This window comes from Mus caroli, chromosome 5 (assembly GCF_900094665.2).
Source record: "Mus caroli chromosome 5, CAROLI_EIJ_v1.1, whole genome shotgun sequence".
Lineage (NCBI taxonomy): Eukaryota > Metazoa > Chordata > Mammalia > Rodentia > Muridae > Mus > Mus caroli.
This window is the reverse complement of record NC_034574.1, coordinates 100,292,812-100,305,452: the sequence shown is the minus strand read 5'-3', so window position 1 is coordinate 100,305,452 and position 12,641 is coordinate 100,292,812. Positions and strand designations below refer to the sequence as shown.

The window sequence follows — 12,641 nt, the reverse complement described above, 5'->3', positions numbered from 1 at the left end:
AGACAGACAGACAGACAGACAGACGGAGAGAGAGAGAGATCTCCTGAGGTGACTCTGTTCATGTATAAACTTTTTATGATTTCAGACTTAGCAAATTTTAACTACTTATTTCTACATTATACACAAACTAATGTGATACAGCAAAATGTAACACAAACTGTAAATGTATCTGTAATAAAACAGAGAATTACAGATAGATAATAATCTATCTTTCCTATAGTGATTGCACTAAAAATTTCAGAATTTTAAGCTTTAAGGGGAGGGTTTTGTCTTTATACACTCTAGGATTTGTACGTGTTAGGCACTTCACTGCTAAGCTACAATTCCAGACCTGTCTTAATAACTTTTTTTAAAAACATTTATTTATTTATTATATGTAAGTACACTGTAGCTGTCTTCAGACACACCAGAAAAGGGCATCAGATCTCATTACAGGTGGATGTGAGCCACCATGTGGTTGCTGGGATTTGAACTTCGGACCTTTGGAAGAGCAGTCGGGTGCTCTTATCCACTGAGCCATCTCACCAGCCCCTTAATAACTTTTTTAAAAATTGCTATAAAGAAAAAAGTTTTTAAAGGGGCCAAAAATGTAAGAAGCCAAGAAATGGTAAAGAAAGAATGGTAAATAAAGAAGGAAATGGTAATTTTCCCCCTTCATCTTCAGAAAAGCCCACTTATATGCTGGTAATTAGCTCCAGGAGGGACTCTAGCAATGGAGGAGAAAGGAGCAGCAGGGCACACAGCCACACTGCAGCTGTGATGCCCCTCCCTCAGCTGTGATGCTGCCCCTGCAGCTGTGGTCCTCCCCCACAGATGTGGTCCTCTCCCTGAAGTTCTCCCAAGGTGACTCTGGCTATCTCAGTGCAACAGCAAGGAGAAGTAAGTGGCACAGTTATTGTGGCCGTGGGTGCTGTGTGGCTTCCTGAAAGGAGCAGAGGTGTGAATGAACTACAGCTGACTGTCCAGGGGCAATGAACAAATCATGAAAACTCAGACCTGTGGCCACATGATCCTCAACTGAGTGTAAAGTCAGAAATGTAAAGAGACAGCAATCATAGTGTTGCAATTTTCTTTTCATATTCAGTGTTGTGGGTGTAAAGCAAACAGAGTTCAGAAGGTTTGAATTTAGTCAAATGATACAACCAATAGTGTTGAGAAGTAGGCTAGGGAATACTTACAATAACCTATCGCAAGCGTACAATAAGCAAAAATATCTTAAAATAACCAATCAAATAAGGCCTTCTAAAAATATAGTCCATTTTGATGTATAGTGGGGTAAGGCGCAGAGGGTATGAACTAGGGATGCATTGTGTTTCACTTTGCTCTTTAATCATACGGACGGAAGTTCTCAGGGAAAAGCCACGTATATGTTAACATCCTTTCATGATGTAGATGGGCTCTGTGGCACAACTGATAACACATTGCATTTCTAGGATGCTCAAGAAGTCAAAAGTTCCTACCAGGATGACTGGCTAAGTACAAGTTTTTCCTTTTTTAAAAAAAAAATTATTACTTACTTTATTTGTTTACATTTCAAATGATATCCCCCTTCCCAGTTACCCCTCCTCTCTCCAGTGGAAGAGCTAGGGGAAGAACCGAAGGAGCTGAAGGGAATTGCAACCCCATAGAAAAACAATATTAACTAAGTGGACCACCCAGAGCTCCCAAGGACTAAAACACCAACCAAAGTGTATATATGGAGAGATCTATGGCTCCAGATACATATGCAGTGGAGGACGGCCTTATCTGACACCAATGGGAGGGTTTTTAAAGAAAGAAAGAATGCTAAGATAGAAAACTGAAAGAGAGGAGGAAATACATGGGCAAAAAGAGACACTTGTTACTCTGTCTGGTTTTATGTATGATGACTATGATAATTCAACTGTCAAGTGCTAAAAATGGGGAGGTTGTGGATCTGGGGAGTTGGCTCCCTCTTGTTGCATGTTGAACAAGAGGCAGGAGGGAACAGGACCAGAGACCACAGATAGAGAGCCTGCTTTAGCTATACTTTTACAAAGAGTTTTAAAGAAATGATGATGTTTCTATTTTTTTTTAAATAAATGTTTTAGGGGCTATCAATATTTTTTAAAAGTGTTAGGGAACAGGAAATAAACTTTGAGAGGTCATTTCTGAACTAAAGGTAAATCCTGGGAGACCTTTCCTCTCCCCACTGTCCCCTCACCCCACACTCCCCTCTCCTCACTCTCCCCTCTCCCCACACTCCCCTCACCCCACACTCCCCTCACCCCACACTCCCCTCTCCCCACACTCCCCTCACCCCCCATTCATGCACCATGAACTTTGCTTCTCCCTCTTTATCATCGTCCCCTCCCCTCCCCTCCCCTAAATGTCTGCATCTAGTGCTATTGTCTTAAAGCTGAGCTTAGTTGGAAAATTATCCTTTTATTTCTACCTCTAGGTGTGGAGAAACTCCCCTCAGGTCTTTTTGAAGCTGCTCTCAGCCTGTTCTCCCAGCTTACCTCTATTCCTCTCTGCCACCCACTAACCTAAGAAGCACTCCCTAGGCAACCCACAGCCGCACTTTCCTATGATCCAGAGAAGGTAATAGACGCCAAGGTCTCATTCAACAAAGACCAGACCAGACCAGAAATCAGCATCTACTGGCACCTCAATCATGTTACGCCCCAATGCCTACACACCAGTGCAAAAAACACAATGATTACTACCCTAGGCAATATGCCTCCACCTGAACCCAGGAACCCTACCCTACTATAGTAAGCCATAAGAAAGGCAATATAGCTACAAGATAAGGATTTCAAAATAGCAAATACAAATACAGTTAAGGACCCTAAAACGGATAAGACAAGTCCCTAATGAGGCCTCTGAAAACACAAATGAACAGTGGAAGGAAATAATGAGAATGGTTCAAGGCCTGGAGGTGAAACAGAATCATAAAGACAACCCAATTGAGATAAAACTAGAAATGAAAAAAAAATGTAGGATGTCAGACAAAAACATCAGAGAAAGCCTCTCCAACAGAGCACAAGACATGGATGAGAAAATCTCAGGTGTTGAAGACAAGGTAAAAGAAACAGATAATTCAGTTAAAAAAAAAGTGTTAAATCTAAAAACATTCAGGCACAATACATACAGGAAATCGGAGACACTATGAAAAGATTAAATCTATGCATAACAGAAAGGAGAATAAACCTAGGCCAAAGGCACAGAAAATATTTTCAATAAAATCATAAAAGAAAAGCTTCCCAACCTAAAGGGGGTACTTACCAAAGTACAAGAAGCATACAGAACATCCAATACACCAGAAACAAAAATCTCCACAATGGTCAAAACACTAAACATAGGGAACAAAATGAGAACATTAAAAGTATTCTCAGTGGAGACTCTGAAAGCCAGAATGGCCTAGATAGATGTTCTACAAATTCTAGGAGATGAGAGATGCCAATCCAGACTAAACTTTCTATCTATATATCTACAGAACTCTATACCCAGCAAAACTGTCAGTCACAACAGATGGAGAAAGAAAAATATTCCACAATAAAACCAAATTTAAGCAGAATCTACCTACTAATCCAGCTCTACAGAAGGGACTTCAGCCTGAAAAGGCTGATCACATCCAAGAAACAGAAGGAATAAATAATACCAGAACACTGAGTCACAAGGGTGGATGGGACTCTAACAACAGAAGAACTACCAATAAAAACTGCTTGTTGTTCATTCTCAAGAAGAGTTTCAAATCCTCCAATAAAAAGACACAAACTAACATACTGGATTAGAAAACAGGATCCATCTTTGTACTGCACCCAAGAAACACACCTTTTTATCAGTATAGACATCACCTCAAGGTAAAAGGATGGAAAAAGATATTCCAAGCAAATAGACCCCAAAAGGAAGAGATTGTAGCCATTTTAATATCTGACAAAATAGACTTCAAACCAAAACAAGTCAGAAGAGCCGTGGAAGGACACGAAATACTCATCAAAGGAAAAAATCCACCCAGAGGACACTGCAACTCTAAATATCCATGCACCAAGCACAAGTGCACCCAAGTTCATAAAAGAAATGCTAAAACAGCTAAAATCACATACTGAACCTCACACATTGGTGGTGGGAGCCCTCAGTACCCAACTCTCGCCAATAGATAGGTCATCCAGACAAAAACTAAACAGAGAAATACTGGAGCTGACAATGTTACAAACCAGTGATATAATAGATACTTACAGAACAATTCATTAAACATAAATGCATATACCTTCTCTATACCTCATGAAACTTTCTCCAAAGTTGACCACATGCTGAGATGCAAAGCAAATCTCAACAGATACAAGAAAACTGAAATAAGCCCCCTGCATCCTATCTGCCCCCCATGGGTTAAAGCTGGATATCATCAACAACAGAAACAATAGAAAGTTTATGAGAAACTCATGGAAACAGAACAACTTCCTACAGAGTGAAAAATGAATCACAAGAAAGAAATTAAAAACTGTTCAGAATTGAGTGAAAATGAACACACAACATACACACACCTGTGAGACACAATGAAGATGGTTATAAGAGGTAAGCTTGTGGCACTAAGTGCCTACGTGAAAAATTTGGAGAGATTTTACTCATATTTGTAACTTAGCAACAACCTGAAAACTCTAGAATAACAAAAAGAAATAACACCCCACAAAGAGTGGACAGCAAGAAACAAACTCAGGGCTGAAATCAATGAGATAGAAACAAACAAAAAATACAGTTCCAATGAAACTATGACTTGAGAAAAAATCATTAAGAGGGCTGGAGAGACGGCTCAGAGGTTAAGAGTACTGATTTCTCAGCCGGGCGTGGTGGCGGATGCCTTTAATCCCAGCACTNGGGAGGCAGAGGCAGGCNGATTTCTGAGTTNGAGGCCAGCCTGGTCTACAAAGTGAGTTCCAGGACAGCCGGGCTATACAGAGAAACCCTGTCTCGAAAAACCAAAAAAAAAAAAAAAAAAAAAAAAAAAAAAAAAAAAAAAAAAAAAAAAAAAGTACTGATTTCTCTTCCAGAGGTCCTGAGTTCAATTCCCAGTAACCACATGGCGGCTCACAACCATCTGTAATGAGATCTGATGCCTTCTTCTGGTGTGTCTGAAGACAGCTACAGTGTACTTACATATAATAAATAAATAAATCTTTTAAAAAATCATTAAGATTGATAAACCCCTAGCCAACTAGATGGCTGCATGTAGAAGAATCCAAATAGATCCATACTTATCATCCTGCACAAAACTCAACTCCAAATGGATCAAGGACCCCAACAAAAGGCCAGATACACTGAATCCGATTAAAGAAAGTGGGAATAGGCTTGAACTCATTAGCACAGGAAAACGGCAACTAACATGGGACCTCATGAAACCAAGATGCTTCTGTATGGTAACAGACACCAGCATTGGGACAAAGGGGCAGCCCACAGAAAAGAAAAGATTTTTATCAACTACTACCCATCTAGTAGATGGCTAATATCAAAAGCATATAAAGAACTGAAACAACTGGATATCAAGAAAACAACCCAATTAAAAATGGGGTATATAACTAAGTAGAGAGTTCCCAAAAGATGAAATACAAATGGCTGAGAAATGCTTTTCAAAAATATTCAACATCCCTTTTCAACAGGGGAATGCAAATCAAAACTAATTTGAGATTTTATCTTACCCCAGTCATAATAGCCAAGTTCAATAAAGCAAATGAGAGCTCTTGCTGGTGAACACGTGGGGGAAGGGGAACATTTATGCATTGCTGGTGGGAGTGCAGACTTGTACAACCATTATAGAAATCAGTGTGGCAGTTTGTCTAGAAGCTAGAAATAGATCTACTCCCAAGATCCAGCTATCCCACTCTTGGGCACACACCCAAAGACTCCGCATCTTATTACAGAGATACTTGCTCATTCATCTTCATTGCTGCTCTCACTCATGAAAGCCAAATTGGAAACAACATAGATGTTCATCAATGGGACAAAGGATGATTTCAAAAATTTCCATTTACACAGTGGGATATTAAATTTCAGCCATTAAACAAAATTATTAAATTAACAGGTAAATGGATAGAGCTAAAAATGAAATCATCCTGATGGAGGGAACACAGACCCCAAAAGACAAATTCTATATGAATTCTTTTGCACGTAGATATTAGCTTTGAAGCCTTAGATAGGCATGCTACAATCTAGATAATCACAGATGTTAGATACTGAGTAAGGTACCAGGGGGAAAGGGAAATAGAATATATAGTTATTGAGAGACACGGGGTAGTATAGAGGAATTTTAATCCAGGAACCTGGCTGCTCTGGCAAGGGATCGCATCCAATGATCTTCTAGGTCTGTGTGATCTGGCCAGAATGCAGGCACACCCGGGGTGACAGTGTGATCTGGCTGGAATACAGACACACCCTTAGTACACACTTTCATTCCCTAACAATGAAGGTGTAAGGCTAGTTTGTAGAAGGAAGCAGCCAAGTTTGAAAGTGAAGTCTAATTGAAGGACAGATAAAGTGACAAATCAGAGAAAAATTTGACAGAATGAGTCAGAGAGGATATGCCCAGCTCACACAAGAACAGCACATGAACAGAGAGAAACTGTAAGAACAGAGAGAGAGAGAGAGAGAGAGATTAGAGAAAGAGATTAGAGAGAGAAAGAGATTGCACAGAGAACAAGCTAGACACAGGTGAAGGCAGAATACGGTAGAGAATGAGAAGGAGCCAGAAGATTAGAACTGACTGCCGAAGTAAGTATGAGGTCAAGTAGAGCAATTCAGTGAGAAGCCAAGAGAAGCTGTATTTAATTAGTCAACTTGGAAAATTAGATTGTAAGGAGGCTAGAAGCTTCCAGGCCTAGGCCTAGGGATAGTTAGGACAGAGCCATGCATTTGCACAGCTTGGGAAGGGCTCTCATCTCAGCCCATCATCTGGCGAAGTAAAAACTTCACACATAGGGGAGACAGGAGTGGGAACATTAAACAGGGAGAGTGAGTGGAAAGCCCTAAAAGAGGGGAATGGGGAGAGGCAACTAAGGGCCATCTGAGGGTCATATAGCAACCTACTACTTACTGTCCATTATTAAATAAATACATATACGAAAGAGAGCTAATGTGTAATGTGGGAGATGGTGCCTCAATTAGACATCTCTCAGTGCCAGGCGAAACCTCCAGTGTCAGGAATGGATTATATCTCATTGACAGTTGGCCAAAGGGTCCATGAACCTTCCAAACAATTCAGGCTATTGCCAAGGATATTGGCTGCTCTCCACAAACTGATGGTAAGGCCCCATTGCAAAAGACAACACTTAGATATCTCACTGAATACAGGAAAGTCAAACTGGTGCCTACCTAGAGCCTCTGTCCCTACTGACCGGTGTCCATGGTACTGGAAGACACCTGCCTGCTTCCAGAGGAGAAAGACAATCACCAGCCCCACCACGAGACTAGTCATTGAAGATGCCATCATCCCTGCATGGCTGATATTCTGGTGCAATAAAAACAACATATGTTGTAAGCAATCATCCGCTAATTAGAATTAAGTCCCACTCTATGAAATGAAACCCATGCTGACACTGCTTGGGTGGCCCATGGGCATAGGAGAAAACCACATTATTGTTTTGCTAAGGGAACATGGCAATAAAATGATTCCTAATGATATTCTGCTATACACATAGATCAGTGTTTCTCTCAGCCATCTCATGAAAAGCTCCTTCCTGCAGTAGACAGAAACGACCACAGAAACCCACAACTGGACAATGTGCAGACAGTGAGAGGCTTTGGAACACTCAGTTCTAAGTGGTCTGTCGTCACCAAAGCCCTCCCCTCAGGGTTTAGGATGCTCTGTGGAAGAGGAGGCAGCAAGACTGTAAGGGCCAGAGGCGATGGATGACTACAGGAAACAGTGTCCTCTGGTTACAACAGGACTGACATGTATGAACTCACAGATTGTGCCAGCACACATAGTCTGCACAGGTTCAAGCCTGATGGGGTCCCAGTGCTGAGAGGGTTAAGTGGACACAGGAAAATGACATCTGCTTGCAAAGGAAAAATTAGTCTTCTCCAAGGAAGTCTTGCCGGGCATATTAACCACACGTAAGGGGAGGCCAAGACCCAGCAGCAGGTGGACAATGGAAAATGACCTCAATGGGTTTTTATCTGCTTTTTGTCTGATATTGCTTTGCTTGGGCTTTTTTCCCTGGTCCTTTGCTTGTATATTATGGCTTTGTATTTTTTACCATTTTGTGTGTGCATGTTCCTTGTGCTTTCTCTTTGTTATTTATTTATAATCTGTTTGCCTGTTTTCCAATGAGAGAGGAAGAAGAGGTGGAGTTATGTGGGTGGGAGCATCTGGGAGGCGTAGGGACAGGAAAACTGTGATCAGAATATATCATATAAAGTTTTTAATTAAAAAGTAGAAAATAGGTACAACAAAATATCTATCACTTTAATTCTGGCTGTTTCCTGAAAGCAATGTTTCCTGAAAGCAATACCATCTTCTTACTCTCTTTCTCTCTCTCTTTCTTGGTTCTTCTCAATCAAGGAGGTCCGGCTATGACCAGAATTTGAAGATTGCTATATGAACCAGGCTGGTCTTGAGTTATCAGCAGTGACTCCTTCTCTGCCTCTGCCCCCCAAATACTGGAATTACAGCAGGTGTGCACTGCCCTGTCTGGACACACACTGAGTTTGTACTTTAGATCACAGCATTGCCTTAATCAGGTTATATTTCAAATGTTCAAAGGTTTAAAACTTTAAAAAAGATTCCATATGGTTTAGACATGCATGCAGTTTGAAAAATGACAAAACATCAATGTTTCCTAGGCTATAATTTCCCCTAGTTAGGCAAATATTCATTGCTATCACCTACACATTTTAAGAAATGTCTGACCCATTCCTACAGAAGCTTGTATACACAATATTTACTTTGTTTAAAATTTAACACCTTTCAAATCATAGCTAATATTATTTTAAAACAAAAGGCAGTATGAAATTTAAACATGGAACTAGCAGAGAATCTGACACACTGTGACTCACATGGAAACCAAGTATTCTTGTTAGAAGTTCTGTTACAATTCTGACAGCAGACACATATCTCTTTGAAAAGTTAACAACTCAGCCAGGCATGAAGACACACTTCTGGAGTCCAGTACTTGAGAGCTGAGGGCAGGAGAATCAGGAGATCAAGGCCAGCCTTGGCTACATGTTGAGTTCACCAAAGCCAGCCTGAGTATATGAGACCCTGTCTCAAACAAGGACACAAACCAACCAACCAACAAACCAACAAACAGGTTTAGACAAAAAAACAAAAGTTAAAAACTCAACAAAACCTGTTTTATATACTTTTATATATTCTTCATTTTTTTTTCAATCTGATGATCCCTTTTAGACTTACTTAGATCAGGACTATATTACATCACTGACAGTCCTCTTTAGGATGAATAAAATCTATTCACTTTCAGAGGTCAAAATTATAAAACATTTTATAAATTATGCCATTAAAAGAACATATTTATTAAAAATGTAAATGAAAAGTATTTGGCAGTCAGAACACAGTTTGTGACTGACACTCTGCTGTTTAAAGCAATCACTTTAACCACACGCACTGTAAACATTTTTTACCTTTCATTTAAAGTTGAGGGTTAATTTACAAACTGAGTTTTAATCAAAGTTATTTTCAAACATTGTCATAATGTCGCTTTGAAGAGTCATATCAATGGTACCCGCCATCTGTAGAGAAGAAAATATTCTAATTAGTTTAAGATCTATGACTTTATTACAGCTTTATACAAATAGTTATACATTTGAAAAGGCTTCATACAAAATATAAATAACTTAATGACCTCATCTACAATTTTTAATTAAAATATGTGGTTCCTTTAAATATATTAACCATGTGAGAAAATGCCACAAGAAAGTAGATGTGAAGTTCAATTCTCCAACTAAAAAGAGCCTCTAAGTACTTAGGGAGAGTTAGTAAGATTGCAAGCTGGAGCTGGTGGAGACGGCAAATGCCCTTGGACGGCAGAGCAGGCCGATCTTCCAGTTAATGGCCAGCCTGGCTACACAGAAAAACCCTGGCTTGAAAAACCAAAACCAAACCAAACCAAACCAAACCAAACCAAACCAAAAACAGAGAAAGAGGGAGAGGGAGAGGGAGAGGGAGAGAGAGAGAGAATGATGATGATGATGAGAGTACACTATCTTGTTTATTTCTGTAATCTAGGAGGTACTAGGCACTAGACACAGTAAATTGCTTTAACCAGGTTGGAATGATTGCTCAGTGGTTAAGGGAGTACACTGTCCAGACAAAAGACCTGAGTTCAATTCTTAGCACCATGTCAGATGGTCACAAGTGCCTGAAATTCTAACCAGGCAGATTGACTAATCTGGACTCTGTGGGCACTAACACACTCATGTACATAGAGGCACACACAAACACACACACACAGAGACACTCATGTGAACACATATGCACTCACATGAATCACACACATGGGAACACACATAAGTAAATATTTTTAAAAGTTTAATCTTAAGCAATATAATCCTTGTGTGAGAGAATTATAACAGGTAAATGTAAGAGCTATGGGCTTTCATTGATCCTGGCACTAACTGTGTGATAAATTCTACCCAAGTGTGCTCTTTATGAACGTGCTCCATGTAAGTATGCTCAAACTGTAGCACAGTCCTAGGAACAGTGCTCATTTACATATTAGCGATCTTAGAAATAGGCTACAGTGAGAAAGCACTAAGTCAATCAGCAGATGCATGGCTACTATATTCTTAGGCTTCTTCTGTCATGTAACGCTGGAATTCATTGAGAGAAGGTTCTAGTATAGAGTTAGCACAAGCCTTGTACGAGGGAATGAGTGACACATGAGGCCAGTGGGGATGCTCTAGCAAGGGCACAGGTTCCAAGGCCCTCTGTCCCAAGTAATAGCAAACATGAACATTTAAAAGGGTTCTGCCCCCACCACACAAAATAGTCACAGGTCAGTGAGATGTAAAAGCCCTAGCAGCTAGTTGGTTGGTTCTTGGATGTGAACTGGCATTTTCATTGGCTGTGTAGGAAGACTTAGAGCCACGAACTACTACTAAAAGGATAATAAAAGCTTTAACTATTCAGCACCACAAAGACGAGAAGGCTTGTGTGACTTGAACACATTGTAAGAAATTCTTTTTCTTATAAGATTTTTTAAACATGAAGCTCCTAGGCTGCCGACAGTCTAGTCTGCATAACTACATGAAGCTTGGTTTCTCCTGCCATGTAAGAGCTGGAGATGTAGTCCTGATCTGAGTGTCATGTGACACTGCCCTATGTAAGGCACACTGAAGAACTGGAAGAAAGTGTAATGAAACCATTTTTATATTTAAGTAAAAATGCAAATTTGTATTTAAAGGGTATATGTAGAATCTTATTTTAGACTTACATATATCTTAGCTAAAATCTACTCGTGTAGACTACTTACAAGTAGAGAATCAGTCTCTCCACCAATTTATAGTAGGGACCACAACTTCACTACCACTTGACTTTGTGGCAGGCTAGAGGCTAGAGACTGCTTTATCTATGTCCCTATCACACTCCAGCCATTAAGATGGAAGACTACAGGGCTGATGAAGGAGACTGGCATGATGTGGACTTTGAGGTGCTGTTAAATGTCCTGAACAGAGCTTAGGATATTGGCAATGCTATCAGGCCAAGCTGGGATATTAGGTGACACCTAACTCTTGAAAAAGTACTAGAAGGTGACTAAAGTCAGGCCTTTGTGAATCCTAACAAGAGGACTTATGAATTTCAATATAAAATTCCCACTTCCCCAAAGAAAAACAATCCCTGTAGGCTTAGATTTTTAAAAAAAAATCTATTTTAATATGGGTTCTTAAATGTTTTGACCCCCTTCTAGCCCACTGTCCAAAGGAAGGGGAGAAAAGATGGTAAATAGGACCTGTATGTGGACCTGTTTAGAAGTAGTTCTTTGAGGGTGATTCTAATCTCCATTTGTCAGAATACTAACAGTCTAGTTTAGTAATGCCAGGATACCAAACACAAACAGCCAAGCCTCTACCTAATTTATAGTAGGGACCTGAGTCAGTGGGAGCAACCAAAACCAGCTGGGACACCAGGAGTTCTTTGTCATATCCCTCTCAATGAAGAAAAGATCAGCGAAGACTCAAGACCAAGGAAGTGTTGCCAGGCTAGCTATGCAAGCACCTCATCACTGTCTATTGAGCCCTATTTATACTTTCTCCAAACATCATGTATCCTCCCATGGATCTTGCCTCAGCAACACACCACATAAGTCTGCCTCAACAAGATACCATGTGACTCTCCATCACATTACATAACCCAAAACTTTCACTTCAAATCCCAAAAATATTTGAAAACAGACAATAGAACATGTCTACCATGGTAGAAGTTCTATCAAAGCAGTGTGATACGATAAACTAAACAGAGGATGTGGGTCAGTGCTAGCGGGCATTCTTAGCAGGTGTAATATCCTGGGTTGATCCAAAGCACCACAAACAGTAAAATAACCACGTTTAAATGTCAATCATCATGCCGGGCATGGTGGCACACGCCTTTAATCCCAGCACTCGGGAGGCAGAGGCAGGTGGATTTCTGAGTTCGAGGCCAGCCTGGTCTACAAAGTGAGTTCCAGGACAGC

At 40.3% G+C, this 12,641-nt stretch overlaps 1 protein-coding gene across 4 annotated transcripts in view; it reads right to left on the bottom strand.

The window, feature by feature from the left end:
- Positions 1–8,360: 8,360 nt before the first annotated feature.
- Positions 8,361–12,641, bottom strand: part of Brdt (bromodomain testis associated) — a 57,396-nt gene continuing 53,115 nt past the window's right edge. For 3 of the 4 annotated variants that reach the window (XM_021162657.2, XM_029477851.1, XM_029477850.1), the window contains exon 19: positions 9,463–9,702. In XM_021162657.2, the coding sequence (XP_021018316.1) occupies positions 9,634–9,702 (69 nt within the window). In that variant the 3' untranslated portion in view covers positions 9,463–9,633. Of the gene's footprint in view, positions 9,133–9,462; positions 9,703–12,641 lie in introns of those variants that run through there. The other variant, XM_021162658.2, reaches the window with a different exon arrangement.